Genomic DNA, 22389 nt, shown 5'->3' with positions numbered 1-22389 from the left:
TAAAAGGGAGCATCTTGAGAGACCCCAGTAATGTGCATCTACTTTACACAGTGTTTTGTGTGGCATTAGCCCCCAAACCAGGCCCTTCAAGGCTCCTTTGGCAAACCTGTCATTTTTAAATGGCTCCCAACAAAAGAAAGCGGGGGGGAGGGGGGGATTTGGCTACTAGCGAAGAATCACCTGATTGCATAACTTTCTAGTCTACCTGCTCTCCATCTGTATGGAACAAGGAAATAATGGCTTAAAAGAAAAGCTGTTGCTATTCATTTTGAGTGACAGAGTTGGAAGAGACCACAAGGTACTTACACTTGATCTTAGCCAAAAAGCCAAGACATGACCAAGACCACCACCCAGCCCAAACCCAAATGCCTGAAGAGACTATCAAAGCATTTAAAATGACACTTAGGGAAGCTAAAATGGAACCACAAACAGATATGGGCACCACCTTCCTTAGCTGCTTTAAGATGGTTGGTGACTAATGAATTCGCAACTACAAAAGGTGTGAAAACTGTTTCCGATATCTGGCAGGTATCTGAAATCTCCTCCTCCTCCTCCATAGCTCTGCAGATTTCAAGCCCCACAGCTTCTCTTAGGGTCTGTGGGCTACCACAAAGGGCTAGTTTATACAGTTAGTATCCACTGACTAGAGCTATTCCCTTTAGGCAGGATAGAAGTTACACATCTGGCCACATCACCATACACACAAAACTCCATGCACCCTGAAAAACAGTGTGGGCCTGAATAACATATAAGGCAAAGTGAATGAGCACTGGGGAACCTTGGGCCACAGCCAACAAGGAGGGAGTGGCGGTCAGAGCCTAAACAATGGCCTGGTGTTTCACATGAATATGCTGTTTAAATAGCCTCCTCCCACCGCTACCACACACAATCTGGACAGTCTACGTAATTGAGTTTTAAAAAGGACACATGACAAGAAGCACCAGTGATATTTCATGTACAATTTTAAACAAAAAGAATGCACAAATAAAAAAGGATTAAAAAACCCAGCCTCTGGAGCCAGGCACAATGCTTGGTTTGATGGCTGTTTGGCATACATTCTACAGAACTGATTTTCACAGCCACTTGGAACAAACACTTAAGACAGAGTCACAGTTTCCTTTTTCCAGCATTTCTGACGAAGAAACAAGGCGAATACTGTTTGCAGCAAAATGTCAGGCATCTTGCCCATGCGCAAGAAAGGGAGGACGTAGCAGTGCCAATGTGGCATTTCCTGGGAATGAAGGAATGAATGGCCCGTTAGTATGAAACCTTTGGAAAGGCGGTGGCAGCGGCAGAGGGATAAAGTCCATTGAAATTGGGATTTTTAAAACAAACCAACGCTCAGAGCAAAAGGGAAAATCCAGAAGCCGGTGGAATTTAGTGCTGTACCTACAGAAGAAAAAACAGGGCTGATGCAACAGTTACAGCGCTAAAAATTAATTTCCAAGTTCTCACGTTGACATGTTTGTGACGAGATGGGGGAAAACAACAAGCTTTCACCTCTTCATGGTTTTCTTTCTCCATTAATTCTTCTTGGGTGCTGAATGTGAGTAGGAACACGCTCTGTCCCTCCATGCCACAATTGGGATAGAGAGCAATATTGTAATCTACAGGCAGTCAGCTGTGAATTCCAGTTGGGTATTCCAATATGAAAAGGCAAGAAATAACAATACATTTGAGAAAGCCACAACACGCTGTGCCAGTGACATCCGGCTGAAGCCTTTGTCAGAGAATGGCCTACAGAAGACATGATTTGTTCACTTTTGAAAAAGGCCAAGTGCTGTGGGTGCAAGCTAGGACAGATTCCACATCAAGCCAACCTGGACCTGCTGCAGCATATTCTATGCATTTAAGCAGATCTTACAAAACAATATCAAGGAGCTGGAAAAGGGAAGGCAGGACATTGTGCCCTCTGCTCACTCCTCTCCCTTCTGAGACAACATGCATGCAGCAAAAAGCACAAATTAGTTCAGTAACAATATCGTTTCGTTCATGATGTATTTATAAGTATCCATAAATTAAGAAAAAAATAAGCTGACTTCCATAAACTTTAAAATAAAAATTCACAAGAAAGGCATCTGATGTATTTGCTGAGTAAGGCTTTGGAGCAGAGTTCTCCATTTCCTTAGCAGCATCCTCTGCGTACTCATAAATAGAGGGAGAAAAAGGGGAAGGGGCAGTGAGAGAAGGAGAGGGAGAGAAAGAGAGAAGGGCAAGAGGAGTCACTTCTTAAATTAGTGTTTTAAGAGCAGAAGATACTCATTTCAAGCGCTCGATGAGTCCCTGTGTGAGTCCAAGGTGCAAAAGCTGTGATCTGGGGAGCTTTGCTAAATGAGGAAAAAAGCCCAGAAGCTTCTCCCAAGACAGTTCGAGAAGGCTAGGCACAACCAGCCACATCTTAAAGAGAGAGCCAGTCCGTCTGTTCCTGTGGATGTCCACCACACCTCCATGGACGTACATGCAGCCAGCCTGTGTGGAAACAGAACAAAGGACTGTGGACACATACAGCACTTCAGTCCAAGATCGGTTTGCAAACTATGCACAACATACGCTCTTAAAATCCCTACTGAGAGAAAAGTGGGGCAGAAATTGAATGAGCAAATAAATAAATCAGGAACATTTCTGCAATTATTTGAGAGCCGCCACCTTCATGAAAAGAGCATGCAGGGGAGCTGGCATTGTATGTATTACTCAATAGCTCGTGTTTTTAAAGCTGGGCATCAACATGTGCAGCACCCTAGTCCTGAAGACTGTGATTGAATAAGACTTCCTGTCCAAATAATACACTTTATTTGGTATACTGCAAAATGGATGGTTTCCATCCATCTTCATTTCCCGCCCCACACACTTTTCAGATGGCAAAATTATGATGTAGCACTCTCTCTTTACCACAGGGTAGATTTCATTGTTTTGCTTGTTCAAAACGGAGGCTTTTTAAAAAACAAGCAAAAGCAACAACAACAAAAAACCCCAAAATACTGTGAATGTATGAATGCAAGCTCACCAAGAAATACCAACTCGAGGGCCCCTTTTCACACGGCATAGTTACAGCACTTTGATTCCACTTTAAATGCCATAGTGCCACCTCATGGAATCCTGGGATTTGCAGCTTACAAATCCTGGAAGAGTACTTATAACTCTTAGCCAGAGAACTCTACAGCCTCAACAAATTAAATGCTGGTCCCCTTACCTTACGTTCATACTCAGCAGTGAAGGGAAGAACACTGCTGAGGAAGTACAAGCCCCAGAATCCCCCAAAGTACTGCCATGGCAGTAAAAGAAAAACCATAGCTCTAGAATTCTATAATAATGAAAGGGCCCTGAGTAAGGCTTATTTATCCCACCAAACTACAAATGTACAGTGGACCCTTAGTATCCACTGGGGTTCAGTTCCAGGAGCCATGGATACAAAAATCCATGTATGCTGAAGTTCCACTGAATACAGTGCATAGGAAAATGGTGCTCCTTATCAAAAATGGTAAAATCAAGGTTTTCTTTGGGAACCTATATACATATTTTCAAGCTGTGGATGGCTGAATCTGTGGATATGGAGGGCCAACTGTACTTAATTCTACACCTAGAAGGCATTCTGACTGCAACAAACAGGAAATACAGAAAATGTGATGAGGAGGAAGGAAAAAAGGAAGGGTCTTTTATCCTTTATCTGTGATCTCAAACTGCTTTTGAAATGGACAAAGGCAAAAGTGCCTAATGTGAGCCTAGGAGAGGTGAACATGCAAGAAATGGCTGTTTACAGCCCTCTTTTCTTCTGCATATGCAGCAGCCCTGGGATTTATTGGATGCCAACCTATGGAAATCTATTTCTCTATCTCAGGAGGTTAATCCAGTGACCTACACCTTGGTGGCCAATTTTTGTGGGAAATTACTGAGGCATGTGGGTTTGTGTGAAGTTTCACAGCCACTTACCGGAGTCACAGCAGCACAGTGGAAATAGACTGGCTCGGGCATAACAGCTGGGAGTTTCACCCACTGGAAAGTTTGCAGATTCAGCTTCCAGATGTCTCCCAATATCACTTCTCCATTGTATCCTCCACAGACAAAGACATCTGAATTGACAGACCACACAAGGGCTTAAGAAGACAGATTTTCCCCCTCCCTCAATGAACAGACTACTGCAAACATGGCCCAGAATAGATCTGACCCCTTAACAATTTGATTATTTGTTTTTCAAATAGGGCAGTTGCTTCTGAAGCAACAACAAAGACTCCAATTTCATCTGGAAGCTGCAGCTTCTAGCACACACTGTTATCATTCAATCCAGTGTATAGTAGCCAGAAATAGCCCAGGGAGGTCTAGACTCAAAATATCCACTAAGCCAAGAACCTCATATCTTCCCAGCCTAATATAACCTCAGAGAGTAGTTGTGATGATAAAATGAGTAGGTGAGTGAATCCAGTCTGGAGGCCTTTGGAGGACAGGTGGAATGAATGAGTACAACCAACTCTAAATGTGTGACGGGGGAGGGAAAAGGCTTGGAAAAGTTACTGTTTTGGACCACAACTCTCAAAATCCCCCAGCAAACAAAGCCAGTGCCCATGCTGGCTGGGGTATTCTGGGACTTGTTAAAAAACGCAACACTGGCTACTTAGCATGAAAATTCTTCTTCAGCTGCAGATACAAGGTATTGTGCTAATTGTAAGGAGCTAACCCAGATTAAGATACCCTCCTCCAATGATGGAAAGTGTAACTTTTCCAAGCTTTGACTTTTCTCCTCCTTCCTTCCTGCCCCCCACCCCACCAGGGACATAAAAGCTTTCAAAATCAGCTGCAACACATGTCCTGTATTGTTCCTAGGCTCTGTGTATAAAATCAGCAATCCAATTAACATTCAGTTTCTCTCACCCCAGCTGTTTTGGGTTTTCCCAGCACTAACTGACTTTCTCCTTCAAACAGCAGAATGTTCATTAATAGTCCAAGACATCCCAGCAGCTCATGGTGTATGTATGTGTACTGATGGGCTCACAGGCAAAAAAAGTTCTAAATCAGAGATTTCACCCACCATTAAAAAGAATGTCCCATGCCAGCCACTCTTACCATTTTTTATCTGTACACAGCTGTGACATCTTCTGGCCGCTGGGAACTCTGTGTAACAAAAAATGTGACTGTTGGCAAGTGAAACAGAAGAAAAGACTGTTGAGTAAGACAGCTCTAGCACAGACACAGAAGGTGGGGAATCCATAAGAAAAAACAGCACTTTATCTTAACAGTCAGGAAAGTTACTGGTTCTTCAGCCTGTTTAAGGTCATTTAACATCAATTGCTTTTTCATCCCCATGGGTGAAAATATAAAAGGCAAAGATAGAGAAACTCTTCTACTTCTTCACATCATGCTTAAAGGAAAGAAGGTGTACGTGTTGGCTTTCTGTGGAACCATAGGGAACTAATTCAAGATGTTGTAGCATGCCAGCAAGATCTAAAGGGGGCGGGAGAGGAATGAACACACTCTTATGGAGCACTTTGGCCACCTGCCTTGAAACAGAAAGGAGAAATTCATCTACAGAAGTTCAGTTTTAAAAGTATGTTAAGAACAAGGTTACATTCCAAGAAAGGTTACAGGATGTTAACTAATGGATTGATTTAACCTTCTAAACTGAGTAAGGAGAGTTCTCTGCATGGTGCATACCATGCATGATCAGAGCTAACGGTAACTGAAATCAGGAGTGCTGAGCTTTAAAACGAACATCCCACTTCCACAAAACATTTTTCAAAGAAAGAACTTTGTTAGTCTGTTCCAGCATGAAACGGATAAGAAGGAATTCATTAGCACTTCTGAGATTGATTTATTTTTATGGTTTTGTGGTTATCAATTTCATGGTTATCAATTAATTTCTTCAGGTGCACATACGAAACAAGAGGACTAATATGATCAGTTAGTCTCAAAGGTGCTAATCAATTCCTTTTACCCCCCATTTGATACTGAAATAGTGTCAATGGTGTTGCCTGGCTCCTGATCAAGAAACATTCTCTGAAGAGTCAGATTTCTAAAACTCAGTCTAAAATTCGACAACAAAACCCATGTTAGCAACAAATATGGGACATGGGGGGAAAAGATCCAGATATTTATCACATATCAACCTATATGGGTCTATGCAACTTGTTGGTATATGGTCCAGATTAATCTATGGGACTTTTTTTAAAGCACACAAAGAACCAAAAATATGTTCTCAGCTATAGATTTCTTCTGAAGCTGTAACTGGCTCACAAACATAAACTTGCTTTCCACCTAAAAAGATGCTCCTTTTTCCAACCCTTCCCAACAAAAGCTGTTTTCAAACGCTTACCTTTTTTCTTATAAGGCTTTGTTGCGATTTCCTCCCAGGTGTTTGTTTCAAGGTTGTAGGCATGAATCTGAAGCAGTCAAAAAGAATGCAATTATAGCCAGATGGTTACAATGATGAGAGAAACAGAAGAAAGCAATGACTAAGCCTCAGGCTTCTGGCAGCAAGTTGTCAAAGGCACAACACGGCATTGCCTGCAAGAGGTATCCTAGTTCAGAAAACGTGCGCCAACATTGCCTTTTGGTGTTCAACTGCAAGAGGAAGGACAGGAATCTGGACAGGCTGGTCCTGAAGGAAGGTGGGACACAATCTCTTGGGCAGCTGACCTGCCTGGCCCTCCGACTCTCTCAAAGGACTTTTTATTATTTCACTTGCTTCTCTTTGGGTAGATATTCCAACAATACAAGGAATGGGCACATAAGTGTTGGAGAAGAGGACCTACTTAAAGGAAGAACTGAATCAGGGCTGAGCAACTTTGAAACTGAAACCCCACTGATTTCTCATTCACTTTTGGCTTCAATTTTTCACATTTCAGGGGCTTTTGGAGGCCCAGTGTTCCTGAAAAGTGCAAAAACCCAAAGCCTCAATTCCAGGATGCCAGCCCAGAAATACACAGGTTTTTCACATTATAAAATGGGGTGAGGGGATGTCAGATGTTCTGGAGGAGGCACAGGACAAAGGTACAAACCAAATGATGAGGCACATAAAATACAAATAAGATATAACTCTAATCCTGAGATATCAGAAGCCTGGCTTTGTATTCACTGACTTGTCCAGAGAAGCATGAGCTCCAATGATAATGCAGATTAAAATCATCTGAGGCTACAAAAGAGCCCTCTTCACCCAACTAAACTATGGACTTCCCTCTCACAAACAGAGGTTAGAGACACATTTAGAAAGGATTAGTCAAATTCACAAAAGGTTATAAACGGCTACTATTCTCAAGGATGAGAAGCTAACAGCAGGAGTAGGCTATGCTCTCATGCACTGCCTTTCGGCTTCCCAGATGCATTTCATCGATCATGGTGGGGAAGAGGATGCTCAGCTAGAGAGTGCTTTGGTCTTACCCAGCAGAACTCCTTAGTTTTTTTCCTACTGACCATGACAGTATAAGAAACAAAACAACAAAATATTTATCATTGAAATATTTGTCAGTCTGCTTCATATTATATTACATTGGTTTTTGTATTTCTACCTGGGTAATTTTTGTACTGCATTAGTTTTACATTTGCATTTTTCCTTCATTTGTGTGTGTGTGTTTGTATTAGACAATATGCCTTTGGTAGGGCTGGAAGTTTTTTTGATCTTGTTGTTTTACTCTGTAAAGTGTCATGTACATAGTTGGTGCTATATATAAATCAATCAATAAATCAAATAACCAACATTCTACTTTTTAAACTCCTCTACTTCCTTGCACAGTACAAGTTACCCGTCTCTCTCTTTCTCTCTCATCTTCTTGGCAGCTAGAAATCAAATTGCTAAGCGGCTCCTTACAGTTTCACATTACCTTGTCCAAGGAATAGGCTGTCCATGATGTTCCACCTCCCAGGATGTAAATCCTCTGCCCATCGTGTGCAATTTCGTGTCTATATCTGAAGGAACAAAGCCAGATGTGTTACTTCTACCTTCACTAACCTGCTCATTATATTGTTCCTTTAGGGTATAATCACTTTCTTCAGTTTATTCTTCCAGCAAGGAGCCCTGCTAGCAGGGTCATACAAAATATTTCCAAATTCAGGAGTAGCAGAAATCAGTCTTATTGGGATCAGTAGAACTATCTACCTTGCCTATTGTAAGCAGGCACATGCAGCTATAGTAGGATTGACTTGGGAGAAACCCATTATTTTTCAGCTCTGGCTTCATTGCATTACTGCAGACACACTACCGCAGCCCAGAAACTCAAAAATCTGTGTTCCTCGAGTCCTTCTTTACCACCTTCCAAAAACTGTTTTAAACAATTCCAGCTAGACACAGAAAGAAAAAAGGAGGGACTGGGTGGACAGGAAAACTTTATTTATTTATTATTATTATTATTATTATTATTAACCTTTATTTATATAGCGCTGTAAATTTACACAGCGCTGTACATACAATATCCTGCCTTTCTCCCAATATAGGAACTCGAGGCAGCTAACAACAAATTGAAAACCATACAAAACTTTTTAAAAGTATAAATATGTTTAAAAAATAAACAAAGTAAAAAATCACACATTACAAGAATATAATGTACTTCAAAACTATATACAAACCTTAACATCTGAATCACATAGCATTTAAAAGCCTAAACCTTATCAGTCTGAAGAAGCCTGATGGCATAAAAACAGCCCTCCAAATAACCCTGGAAGAAACCTGTATAGGGCTTTATATGTCAAAAACAGCACTTTGAATTGTGCCTGGAAATGGACCAGATCCCAATGGAGCTGTTGCAACAAGGAGTTGTGTACTCCCTGTAGCCAGCTCCAGTTAACACTTGGCTGCAGCTCTTTGGGCCGTTATTATTATTATGCTTTATTTATATAGCGCTGTAGATTTACACAGCACTGTACATACAAACAACAAAATGGATAAAGTAAACCTTCCCATGGCGTACAATCTAAGAATTAATACCACAATACATATAAATAATACAAAACAATACAGGAAAGGGTTCAATAAAGTAAAGCAGGCAACAAATTAAAAACATCAAATAACAAATAACAGTGAGGTTTCTGAGCACTTTTCCAAGGCAGCACTGCATTGAGTGCATTACAGTAATCCAAACAGGATGTAACCAAGGAATGTGGCCAGATCAGACTTCTCCAGCTTCTTTGTCAGAGACTTTATTAACTGAGATATAGCTGTAAATGGGTCCAAGAAGAGATCAAGCCTGAACTCTCCCTAGAAACCAAGATAACTAAACGGAAGCTATCATACTTTAAACACACGAGTCATTAATGCCAGGTAAAGTTGAAGGCATTAGGAAAAAGATAAAGATTGTAATACAGGTGGATAGACTCAATCAAGGAATTCACAGCCCTGGCTTTGCAAGACCTGAGAGGGCAGCTGATTGGAGGTCTCTCATTCATAGGGTCATCATAAGTCAAAGTCAACTTAACAGCAAAGAAAAATGACAACAAATAAAAAAAAGGTTTTCTCAGTAGCAGCTGAAGATAAAATTGGGTGGGAAAACTCTCATAGTTGAGGTTTATGTCTAGATAGTGTGAGAACAAAGATGTCAGTTAAGGAATAGCAAGCCTCACCACATCCTTTCCACAAGAGCATTTGTCTTATTGCAGCATGTCCATACAAAATGAATGAAGGCAAAGGTATTATCAAAACATCAAGATGGTAACAGGAATCAAGAGGGGTCACCTTTGAACCTATCAGAAAGATAACTCATGTCCTGGTCAAGCTCACCTTTCCTCTGGCATGTCACAGTGCATATTGTTTGGCTTCAGCTGGGTCCACTCCCGGGTATTCAAGTCCAGCTTGTGTAAGTCTGTGCTGTAAATGTAGCCAGTTGTTCCCCCAAACACATATAGGGATCCATTAATGATTGCCATTGCCTGGCAGGACAGACAAAAGAGAACATTCACAAGCAGATCAACAAAATGTCCCTTTAATCCACTCTAAAAAGGACATGGTAGAGCCTCCAATCCTAGGGTTTTTGGGGGTCTGTGTGTTGGAACTCCAACACAGAGCTCACTAATTTCATTTCTCTCCACAAACTACTTTCCCCACTGGGCTGGAACTCAAGGCAGCCTTCCTTTCTATCTCACCAGCCTTACAGGTACATCTGGTGGGAACAGGGAGAGGGCCTCTTCAGCAGCTCCCTCCAGGCTCTAGACTCTCTCCCCAGAGAGGTCAAACTGGCATCCTCCTTGCTGCCCTTCCATAGGAAAGTGAAGAACTTTCTGTTTCAGTAGGCCTTTGAGAACAGCTCAAGAGGAATGGGCTGTATTGTCTATATTTCTTTTTGGTTTTTTAATAGGTGTTCTTTTAGCATGCTTTAAAATCCATTGGTAGTTAACTGCATTTAACTTTTGTACACTGTGAACTCTTACCTGCATCCATTGCAGCTTTTGTAATCCACCTTGAGTTCCAGGACTCAAATAATGATTATAAATAAATAAAATAATGAAATAATAATGATCACAGCTTGGTGTGGCTCCAGGTCATTGTTTAGGAAACATGGGCCTGCTGCCTCCCCTCATGTCCTCAGACCAAGCTCAATTAACTGTGCCAATCCATAACGATTTTTGCTCTGGTCCTATAGGTCATTGACAGCACCAGGCATTGACTGCTATGACCTACAGCTAAAACAGCTCAGAAAGACAGATGAATATATAGGAACTGAGGAAGAAAGTACCTGCTCCTCCCTGATATAAAGCTCCTAAGATCAAAACCTTGGCTATCAAGTCCCCCACAAATTGCTTATGAAGAGAAGAGGTATTTACACTCACAGAATAATATTGGGTGGTTTAGTCTCTGTCACCAAATATTTGCTAATCTGTTTTTTCCAAATGCTTTAGCTAAATCAGGAATAGACAAAGCATAGCCCTGGGGCCTCAGGCAATCCACAAGATTGCTTTTGCAGCCCTTCTCCTCTGGCCAAAATGTCCCTTTTCTGACCACACACAACACACACACACACACACACACACACAGAAATTCTGAAGAAGTCAGGCAAGAGGGAATAAAGATGCCTGCTGCCCAGGATGCAGAAAGGCCAAGCCCCTGAGCAAACAGCTGAGCACTGCCTGGCTTCAGAGCCAGTATTACCACAGACCTGGAGTAGTAACTGCAGAGATTGCTGTAAAACACTCCAATGCTGAAGTCATTTCAATCACAACAGCAGCAAAGGTGGCACGACCCTGGTAGACTGCAAAGAGTCCTCCAAAGACCATTTATATCCCAAGCCTGCCTCACTTTCTGTAATGCTTTTCAAGAGAACACAGCCAAGGACCACATCACTTACACTACACAATGTTCAGACACTATCATTGTGAGGGCAGCAGTACCATCTCCCCCCCCCCCCCCCGCCCAGTAAATCTGTTTTTTTTATTACTGTGAAGCACTCTGAGAACCACCATAGGGGATAAGTGCTATTTAAATAATGTCCAAAATAAACACTACATTTATCTGCCTAATCTTAGAAATATGGGGACTAATTATAAAAAAATACCTGGTTCAAGGCAGGGTTTTACAACCTTATGATTCTGCAAGAGGGTACTAGGGGCTCTGCAAGAGATCGTGACTTGTGAGGAGAGACAAACTTTTCTTTTTTGAACTTTAGATCTAATGCAGGGATTCCCTGAGACCTGAAAATTATTTCAAGAATTCTTCGGCATCATTTTCCTTTGCTTCAATCTTTACATCCTATGCTACATGCCCCTAAGTTTTATCCTTGAGTTATCAGACCAAAATTCAAAAGGCCCCTAAACCTGCCCTCAACTTATACTTGAGATCGACTTATAATTAAGTGTATACAATAGTCCCTAAGTTTTAAGGGAATTTCCCAGAGCAGTAATTAATAGATGCTGCAGTTGTGCTCGAGAATCATTCAGTACCTGTCCATAGATGCGATTTGGTTTCTTCCCTCGACAATTGAACAGGGCCCAGCGTTTGTATTTCACATTGCAGACATGGACATCATTGCCATTGCTCTCGCCAAATGGGATTCCAGTGCCACCAAAAACCAAGAGGTTATTCCCATGCAGCACAACTAGCAAAACAAAACAAAACAAAACAAAACAAAAAGCACTGAAGCACCATGGCTGGTATGCAGAATTACAACTTCAAAAAGTTATTTTAAGATTTATCCCTCCCTTCTCAACTACTCCAGTACAACCAAAAATAATATCATGGTGTAAAGTGTGAAGAGAAGACGTGTCCTGTTATAAGTTAACAGCTAACCTACAGGAATGATCCACATGGAAGTACACTGTGAAAGGGGTTCTGAGCAGTGCAAATGTCATACATACGCATTGAGTGGATGTACAAACATATTAAAACACACAAAAATGTGAATGATTTTCCCTGGTCATCCATTATTTTGAGTCTCAGTTAATTGAGTATCAAATCCTTGACAACCAATTTTTAGAGAAAAGCAGGATATAAACAATAACAATGATTTGTATAAAACTCATGGCTTCAAACAGAAATAATGCCCCTCCCCATGTCCCTTCTATCTCTGAATTTCAAAAGCCTGACACAAATGGCACAAATCCCATATCCATGGAAGTAAGAGCTTTTGAGGACTCAAGAATAATACCTCCACATATGATTTTTCCCCCTCAGAGTCATAGGATGACACATCTATCATGGCCCAAACTGTAGCTTTCCCTAAGAAAAAGGGGATAAAAATGGCCTCCAAAAACATAACCTCATGATCATTGTTAGGGGCACACTTTTCATAATCCTTTTAGCCACAGCTGGGGCACAAAAATATAAAATGGTTCTTTCATAAATGCGTTCATGGTGCACATTTGGCACAGAGGAAAAAACTACTAGCCAACAACTCTGTGAAGTGAGGTTGCTTTGGGTCCATTGAAGTCTACAAATGGGCTTTAACACATCATCGTAGACACAGGAGTTGGAACACAAAATGACTCAGGACAGTGTCCCAGTCTTCACTCCTGGCGTAGTCCTCTCATGGACAGGAAAGAAGAGCCTCTCTATTGCATTCTGTCCTAAAGGAGTATGCCTAGTAAATTCAATAATGAAGTGGCACTTACGTGACATGGAGGCCAGCTCTCGTGGCATGTAGCCTTCTGTGCCCATTTGATGCCAGATGCCAGTAGCGAAGTTGTATCGCCAGAGCTCTCTGAACAGTGGATAGTCCTCATTCTCTGGCCCTCCAGACTCGTCATAGTCAGGATTGTATCCTCCAAACACGTACAAGTTGGCATTGTCTGCTACACAGCGGTGGCCACTTCTGGCAGGGGGGACTCTGTGGCCTAAATGAGGAAGACAATGGTTTAATAAGCAAAGAGAAAGAAGGCTGGTTATTGCTGTGAAAAGGGACACATTATGGAGCATAATAAGAGTCGGCCATCACAGTCAGAAGACAAACTGCTCCAGCTCCATGAAGTCCAGGACAAATCCCTGATTAACTCAAGTTCACTGAAACAAAAAACCCAACAATTCCTAGACTCCATGATTCAATCAGAGAGCTGCAAATTGTATATCCTAACAAAGAATCTGAAACAAACCAGTTGGATTTTTCAGCCACCTCTGGCTGAATAAATATCCTGTGGGCCTCCCTCCTCTTTCGTGGCCAAGAGGTTGGGCTATGGGGCTTTTTATTGTTAGTTTGTTTTCTATGTGTATTTTATTTGAGTGTGTATTTTAATTTGTTTGTATTTTAATATGTTGTAAGCCGCCCTGATCGGAGGAAGGGCGGCATATAAATAAAAATTTTATTATTTATTATTTATTATTGTCATGTTTTGGAAGTTTTTATTGAAACCTTGGGGCCAAATCTTTATTTTATTTTAAAGAAATTTTATTTCTTACCAAAAAAAAAGGGCAGAAAACAATAACAAATACAAACAAAAACAAGCTATAATACAGGTCTTTAAAAACTAACTTCAAAAATTCAAGGTCAGATGGGATGTAAAAGGGCAACATTACATAAAAACAGGGATGGACTCAGAAGACAGAGATACCTTCTTTGCACCAGTTCAATCATCGAAAGGGAGTCATATTACAAAGGAAGACCCACTTCTGCTCCAATGGTGTTGAGATAAGATGTAAGACCATTGTTCTTCAAAAAGCAGAGGGAGATTCCACCCCCGCAACCTTCTAGATTGATCAGTGAGCTATTTTTTAACTGTGCAGTTATGGCTTTGCAAGGTCCTATATACATTAAAGACACCAGATCTCATCTGATCTAGAAAACTAAGCAGGGTCAGCCCTGCTCAGTACTTGGATGGGAGACCACCAAAGAATCCCAGGTCCTGTAGGCTCTACTTCAGATGAAAATGTACAGTGCAATCCTGTACCTGTTCACTCAGAAATAATCATTTGTTTTACAAAGGGATATTGTAGCACCTTTGCCAATTTCTTCGTAGTTGACCTGGAACATTTCCTTAACTGCTGTACCCAGAAACCTCTCCTTTACCTTAGATACACTGATGATACCTTTATCATTTGGACTCATGGAAAGGACTCATCCAAGATATTTGACCAGAATGTCAATGACTTCTACACCACCATCACCTTATCCTGGAACTATGGACAGAACAGGTTTATTTTCTCGACACTGGCATACAGCTCCACAACTGACATCTAAGTACCACACTGTATTGCAAACCCACTGACGGGTACATGTGCTTACATGTCTCCAGTTTCCATTGTGAACATACTACCAAATCCATAGTTTAAAGCCAAGACCTTTGAAACAGTCCCACAAGACAGGGATGCCAAACTCACAGAATTACAGCCAGCATTCTTCAAGCTACAGTACCCACCGTATGAAGTTAAAAAACAAATCAACAAGGCAAGACTAATCTACTACAGGACAGACTAAAGACAAGAAATGCAGAACCCCCTCCCCCCCAGTAGTCACATACAACTGCCAACTCAAACAATTACTTGCCTATAGGAGGCCACACAACGCAGATGGGGAGATGGGTACAAGACTTTGCCACAAACTAGATGTCAACTATGCTCACATATTTATTCCGGAAATGTCATCACAGGCCCTAAACACATCAACCACATTAGAGGGACTTATACTTGTTCATCCTTTACTGCAGTGGTTTCCAACCATGGGTCCCCCAGTTGATTTCAGACTTCAGTTCCCATAACTCCTGACCCTGGGCTAAGTTGGCTGGGGCTTCTGGGAGTCTAAAATAAACAGAGGACCAAATGTTAGAAAAAACTATATGCCATTCTCTGTCAACAATGCCTTTCAGCATTCTACTTTAGACAAACAGGCTAGTCTCTGCACCAGAGGATAAATGGACATAACAGGCATCAGGAATGGGAATGTACAAAAAAACCCAGCTGCAGAACACTTTGGTCTTCCTGGACATGCTGCCCTGCACCTCAGAACATCAATCCTTGAACAAAAAAGGCCAAAGGGAGACTGGAAACAGTAGAACTGGGATATATCCACAAACGCCAGTCCACTGACAATGAGTTGAACACAATAGACATATTATAACACTAGTAACAGCCTAGACTCATGAATGCTCTCTCACTGATTTTGTCACTCTTCCTTTCAGGTTCTCCACCATTCATGTGCTTATCTACTCATCTTGGTTTCAGACAATATCTTTTCCTCCCAACTTTGTCCCCCAAGGACCACCACCCATTGACCCTGTCACCTCATCACCATGCCCACAAGTTTTGCATTCCTATTACTATTCACAAACACACCTGCTCATTCATGAGCACAAATGTCTGTACATAGGCACCTCACTCCATGCGTCTGATGAAACTGACACAGCCTACAAAAGTTTATGCTACAAACTTCTTTCTCTCAGTTAGTCTCAAAAGTGCTGCAATATCCCTCTGCAGGCTGATCCAGATAAAGAGTTATGACTTTGAATCGTACAGTGGGCCCTTGGCATCTGCTAAGGTTTGCTTCTAGGACCGCCTGTGGACAACAAAACTGTGGATGCTCAAATCTCATAAACAATGGTGTAGTAAAATAGTGTCCCTTACATAAAATGGCAAAATCAAGCACTGCTTTTTGGAATGTTTTTAAAAATATTTTCATGCCATGGATGGTTGAAACGGCGGCTGCAGAACCTGTGGATACCAAGGGCCGACTGAACAGGATCGTACTGCTAACAGCATAAACTGGAATCAGGATGGACTGGCCTAATCTTGAAGGGTCAGAATGTGTGATATGCAAGACCCACAAGCCATTTTCAGCATTCAGAATATAAGGTGTACAAGTCTGTAATAGAAATGGTTACTGGCTTGCGTTTGCACCTTATGCACCAGAAACATTTAAAAACAAGGTGATCTGCAAATGATCTGCATTGACCTTACTGAGGAAAAGTGGAACCAAAAGATGGTTTATCAAGCTGTAGATGGATACAGAAATGGACAAAAGTGGGCCAAAGTATCAGAATTTGCTGCAAACTGTGTGAGATTACCACACAAAACAAGCCCTAGATATAGACAGGTCAAGAGAGGACAGGATGCAGAATCAAATGTTATAATGGCAGAGAGATTTTCAAGCTTGACTTGCAATCAATAAACTAAATTAAAATGAACATTCAAGATGCTATTAATGTCGAAATAACTCCAGCATAAAACCGTACATGCTTATTTACACTTTCATGGAAGCCACTTTCATTTTTGTAGTCAAACAATATTACATCCAGGTTCAGCTCAGCAACATCCATTGCAGAGTGCTAACCTAGATGTTTAGTCCAGCTTTGGATAAAAACCTCTTTAAATACTTTGTCTGATAAAGATGCCAAAATGATGTGCACTGAAGCATTTTATGGACGGGGTTAACAGCCAAAATTGGTCCAGCACTGAAAGGAAGAGCTGCAAAAAATGAAGTTACATACCAGTATATTTCAAAAGACTTCTCTTATGTTATTCTGTCTTGTTATTTTGTCCTGGCTTTTTGTTTGCTCATTCAACAAATTCACTCAAGATAAAACAGCCAGCATCAACACTTATAAAGCATAATGTCATACTGATATCAGTCTTCTACAACTCACACAGTCGTGGAGTAAAACCTCCCAGGGTTTCCCACATTAAAGTTGCAAAAATTCCAAACATCAACGGCACAAAATAATCAGTCTGGTTTTCATCAAAGCCTTTCACAAACAGTGAGTTCTTTTTTTAATGTCATTTACTAGTTTAGCAATCAAACTCTACAAAATAACCTGAAATATTTTGCCTAAGTGACTGACAGCGGGTTGTGCTTCTAGACACTTCTGTCAGGTACAGCCTTGACCAGAACTGAACCCTTCCGAACTCTCTTCACTAGGGATGGAGAGAAATTTCATGGGACTCAACAGTTATGATAAAAGCAGCATTTTCTCACCTTCCAAGGCTTGCTGCAAGACGTGCAATTTGCCCTGAGCATATCTGCAAGGATTTTTTGAGAAACAAAGTGCACATAAAGGAATGAAGGTATGTTAAAATATGAGTGGCCAAACTGTGCACAGTTGGAAAAAAATACAAACACTTCGATCAGTCAAGGAAAGGTGCATAAACCAGGTAAACTGTGGCAGAAATAAATGTGCACATTAGGAAAAATGCTTCCAAAACGTACACAAATCTGAGTGATGGAAACACAAAGTCTCACCGCCCAAAGCGAAGAAAACTTAGATGGGATTGGAAGAAACACGTTGTGATTGATGCTGAGGGGTTTTTCATATCCCTGCTCCTCACAAGAAAGACAAGATGCTTCAGCAACACTCTTTTGCCCAGAGGACATACATAGGCAGGATTTAACAGCTGGGCATGAATGTCTGAGCAGAGCCCAAGGGCATCTCCTCTGATATCAGCGGGAGAAATCCCAGCCCCCCAGCCCAAGAAACGCTGAAGAGGAAAAGCCTGACAATCTATCTGTCCTCTCTACCAACAGCATCTCAAGGAAGCCTAAACTTACCCTCAGGGTTCTCAGGACCTGTTTAGGTCAGAAAGGTACACAGTGCAGGAAGCAAAGGTAAGACTGCTTTCACACTTGGCCAAAGAAAGCATGATGCCTAACAAGCTGTGACTGAATCTTCCCTAATGAATCAGTGAAGCCTGAGATCTCCTGCCATGGAAAGAGACCCTCAGGAACATTTCAGTTAGTCTATCTGCAATGTAGAAAATCTGGAGTGAAGCTTACAACCAAAGGGAGAGGCTGGTCTACATCCATTTCCAGCTCAAAGATTCCTAACAGTGCTAGTCTGCAGAAAAATCCTCCCAAGGCCTCATTCCCTGTCTTTTCTCAGAAATGTTGTGAGCTGCAGGTTTTCTACAGGAGTCATCTTGCAGGCAAGATCCACTTGACCAAGTATGAACAAGTCTAATTTAATGCTCAAACACTGAATTATTGCAACTTGCTTTAAGTGAGACAGGACCACATTTAGCAGTATATTACAGTGGGTCCTTGTTATCCGTTGGAGTTTGGTTTCAGGATCCCCCACAGATAACAAAATCCGTGGATGCTCAAATCCCATCAAATATAATGGCAGAGAAAAATGGTGTCCCTTATATAAAATGGAAAATCAAGTTTGCTTTCTGCCATATATACTTTTTAAAAATATTTTCAAACCACGGATGCTTGAATCCATGGATAAAAAACCCGTGGATAAGGAGGGCTGACTCTAATTCCCTGGTGTGCCAATTACAATGGCCTCTGACCTATCTAGCTAACCAGGGTCAGCCCTGGTTAGTATTTGGATGGGGACCACCAAGGAATAGCAGCAAGTGCCGTAGGCTCTATTTCAGAAGCTAGAAATGTCAAAGCTGACTCTTCCTTGTCTAAGAAAACCCATGGGGTCGCCATAAATTTGACAGGTGACTTGAAGGTACATATAAACATACACACAATCCCACACAGGTCACCAAAAATGAAAGGCACAGATCTGTGTGTGTGTGTGAGAGAGAGAGAGAGATTCTTGTGATGCATTGGGGGCCTTCCATGGCCTTCCATCAGGGAAGTAAATCTACCATAAATATCCAAGTAGCCTAAATACACTCAAGGCACCAAAAGAGCCTGTCTGGCCTTAGAAAGCTAAACAAGGTCAGCCCTGATTAATACTAGGAGGGAGACCACCAATGAATCCCAGGAGCTGGAGGCTCTATTTCAAAGGAAGGCACTGTCAAAGCAATCCATATGTCCACAAAGCAGTCTGAAGGCATATATACACATGGCCTAAATACACTATCCCTCTGCATTTGCTGGGGTTAGGGGCACAGGACCTCCGTGAATGTGGGAAAACCACAAATAACAAAACCACTATTTTTTACCAGAGAGGACACCTCTCTAGGAATCTCTAGGTCCTCCGGGGCAACTCTGTGGTCAACATCTGCCAAACACTGACCCCAGAATTGCTCTGGAGGAGCTATAAATGTCTAGCAGTTGTCTGTGAAGTTGAAGGCTTTAATGACTAGCATCCATAGTTTGTTGTGGGTTTTTCAGACTCTGTAGCTGTGTTTTGGAAGAGGCCATTCCTGACGTTTCGCCAGCATCTGTGGCTGGCATGGAAGAGAGTGGGGTATATATATATACAAGTGGTTTCCATGTTAATCTGTGTTGTTGAATGGCAAGGTCTCAGGGGGTCTATCTAATTACAGAACCGCTGTCCGTTGGGAAAACCCGGCCCCTGGGTGGTTTTCATTTGCTGGATCTTGACTTTAGTGTTTTTCAGGGCCGGTAGCCAAACTCTGTTTCCTCCAAGGGTTTCTTCTTTCCTGTTGAAGTTGTCCAGGTGTCTGTGGATTTCAATGGCTTCCCTGTGCCTCCTGACATGGCAGTGGTTGGCATGGTCCAGAATGTCAGTGTCATCAGTGTTTTATGTCCAGGTTTATAACATGTTCTGCTGCTGCTGATTTTTCTGGCTGACCCAGTCTGCAATGTCTCTCCTGTTCCTTGATTTGTGTGTTTGGACGCTGCATTTGGTTGTCCTTATGTACATATACCCACTCTCTTCCATGCCAGCGTTCCCTGAAGACGCCAGCCACAGACGATGGCAAAATGCCTGGAATAAACTCTTCCAGAGCACAGCCCCAGAGCCACAAAAACTCTGCCCAGCGGAGTCTTCTCTCTAGGAGCCTTTAGGTCCTTTGGTGTGACTATGGGCTAAAGTTGACCATAGAGTTGCACTGGAGGACCTAGATATTTCTACAGAGAAGCTGTTAATAAAACCCATGAATCCTCAGATCTGCAAAAGCCAAAGCTGCAAAAGAGAGTACTCCAAGGGCACCAAGCCCTTCTGATCTTGGGAGTGATGCCGGTTCAGGACCACCAGAATCCCAGGCACTGGAAGCTATGCTGCAGAGGAAGGAATGGGCAAAACCGTCGCTGAGTCTTTCTTGCCTACGGAAACCTTATGAGAAGCCTATGGGGTGGCCATAAGTCAAAAGGCGCTTCGAAGGCAGAGGTGGGCGCATGTGCGCCTGATCTTGGGCGCTAGCCAGGGGCAACCTACTTACTCTTTGGGTGGGAGACTGCAGAGGAACCCCAGGCGCTGGAAACTCTTTTTCAAGGGAAAGAACTGGCTAAGCAGGGCCAGTCCTGGAAGGTATTTGGATGGGAGACCACCAAAGGCTCCTGGGCTCTTTTTCAGAGGAAAGAGTGGGCGAAGCGGGGCCAGTTCTGGGCGATCCTGAGACGGGAGACTGCTAAGGAATCCCAAGGGCTGGAGGCTCTAGTTCAGAGCAAGAGCTGACTAGGTAGGGCCAGCCCTGGATAGCCTTTGGATGGGAGACAGCCACGGAATCCCAGGCTCTTTTTCAGAGGAAGGAAGTGGCTAAGCAGGGCCTGCCCTGGATAGTGTTTGGGAGGGAGACCGCCAAGGAACCCAAGGTGAGAAGCCCTGGGAAGGCCCCCTTCGAGTCTTCCTTGCCTCGGGACCTTCGCGGGGCCGCAGACTCACATCCGAGGCTCATTCTCCTCCTGGGAAGCCCAGGGGTCCCCAAAATGGCGCCCCTTCCCTCCGCCTCTCACCGCCTCGTCCTGGGCCGGGAGGGAGCCTGACGAACCGGTTGAGGAGCCCCCCGCCGCGAGGGACGGGAGCCGCCAGACCGTCGCCCCTGCTGCCGCCTCCGCGCTGCCGGTTCCCTTCCCAGCCTTCTCCGTCCGCCGCCGACATCTTGGCCGGGCCTCCTCTCCTCCTCCCTCCGTTTCCCTCAGAATTGCCACCGTCGAAACCTTCACCGGCAGCCAATCAGCGGCAGGTTTGCTCAGAGCGAGCCAATAGACAACGAGTTTGTTGAGGGGTGGGAGAAGGGCTGAGGCGAGCATCGCGAGAGAAGGGGCGGAGCAAAACGCAGGCCTGAGCAATCGATCTCCGCCGTCCCTCTGAGGTGGCTCACACAGGCAGGAGCAATCGAAGCCAGAGCAGCATCGATGGCCAGATGGAGAAGAAGCCAGAAGCAGCCCAGGAATGCCAGGATTTTAAGTCGGAGGCCACTTTTCCGTTAAAGGGTATGTAATGGTTATAGTTTATAGTATTTAGTGATGTGTTTGTCGTTTTAGTGCTTTATTATTTCTGTCTCCTTGGACTGCATTTTAGTTTGTGCTTAGGTTTTAGGGAGCTCCCTGGTTTAATGGACTGTGCACTGAACTTGGGGTACATCTACACCTTAGAAATAACCCAGTTTGACGCCGCTTTAAGTGCTGCAGCAACATCCTGTGGAATCCTGGGAATTTTGTAGCCTTTGGCCTTCCTTGGGGTGCCTCACAAAACTACAAATCCCATGATTCTGCAGGATGGAGCCATGGCTGCAGAAATAATGCAGCTTTAAACTGCTTTAAGTCCATCCTATGGAATCCTGGGATTTGTAGTTTGTTGTGGCCCCAGAGCTCCGCGACAGAGGAGGCTGAGCGTCTCAAGAAACTACAAATCCCAGAATTCCATAGCACTGGGCCGTGGCAGCCAAAGCGCTGTCAAACTGGATTATTTCTACAGTTCAGGTGCAGCCTTGGGTTCGAGAGACCCGGGTTCAAATCCTCCTCAGCCATGGAAACCATTGGGGAAGTCACACTCTCTCAGCCTCAGAGGAAAGCAAAGGCAGTCACAGAATCATAGAGCTGGAAAACCTTACTCTGAGGAAATCTTGCCCAGAAACCCCCATCAAGGGTTTGCCTTCGGGTCGCTGTGAGTCTGAAATGACGTGAATTGTAATAATAATTATCATTATTTGCTTGCCAAAGTCATACCAAAATACATACAAAAACCTGCCAGCGGCATTCAATGTAAAATCAGAAGCAGCAAAATATAATCTAACAATTTATCGTCAAAATAACTCTAAAAGAAGAGACTATAAAACAATATCAGAAGTCGGGCTGTAAGCCGGAAAGGAAAGCTTCCCTAAACAAAATCGCCTTTAGCTCAGACTTAAAACTGGATAAGAGGTAACCGTCTGTAAATGTTTGGAAGGAGCTTCATGTAGTTTTTGGGTGCTGGGTTTTG

At 42.9% G+C, this 22389-nt stretch overlaps 1 protein-coding gene across 2 annotated transcripts; it reads right to left on the bottom strand.

Moving 5' to 3' along the window:
- Nucleotides 1-944: 944 nt before the first annotated feature.
- Nucleotides 945-21106, bottom strand: KLHDC10 (kelch domain containing 10). Of its 2 annotated transcripts, none has more exons than XM_089527409.1 (9): nt 20922-21106; nt 13015-13236; nt 11848-12002; nt 9695-9843; nt 7806-7890; nt 6302-6368; nt 5056-5103; nt 3928-4067; nt 945-2469 (listed from the first exon to the last, which is right to left on the bottom strand). In XM_089527409.1, the coding sequence occupies exons 1-9, from the start codon at nt 21064-21066 to the stop codon at nt 2260-2262; spliced, it is 1221 nt and encodes a 406-aa protein (XP_089383535.1). In that variant the 5' UTR covers nt 21067-21106; the 3' UTR covers nt 945-2259. The 2 variants fall into 2 exon arrangements, with proteins under 2 accessions (XP_089383535.1, XP_089383536.1); XM_089527410.1 differs by lacking the exon at nt 20922-21106 and adding an exon at nt 20851-20878.
- Between the last annotated feature and the right edge of the window lie 1283 nt (nt 21107-22389).

This window comes from Sceloporus occidentalis, unplaced genomic scaffold (assembly GCF_023333645.1).
Source record: "Sceloporus occidentalis isolate IW3139 unplaced genomic scaffold, rSceOcc1.0.p SCAF_5, whole genome shotgun sequence".
In the NCBI taxonomy this organism is placed as follows: Eukaryota; Metazoa; Chordata; class Lepidosauria; order Squamata; family Phrynosomatidae; genus Sceloporus; species Sceloporus occidentalis.
This window is presented reverse-complemented; position numbering and strand designations above follow the sequence as displayed.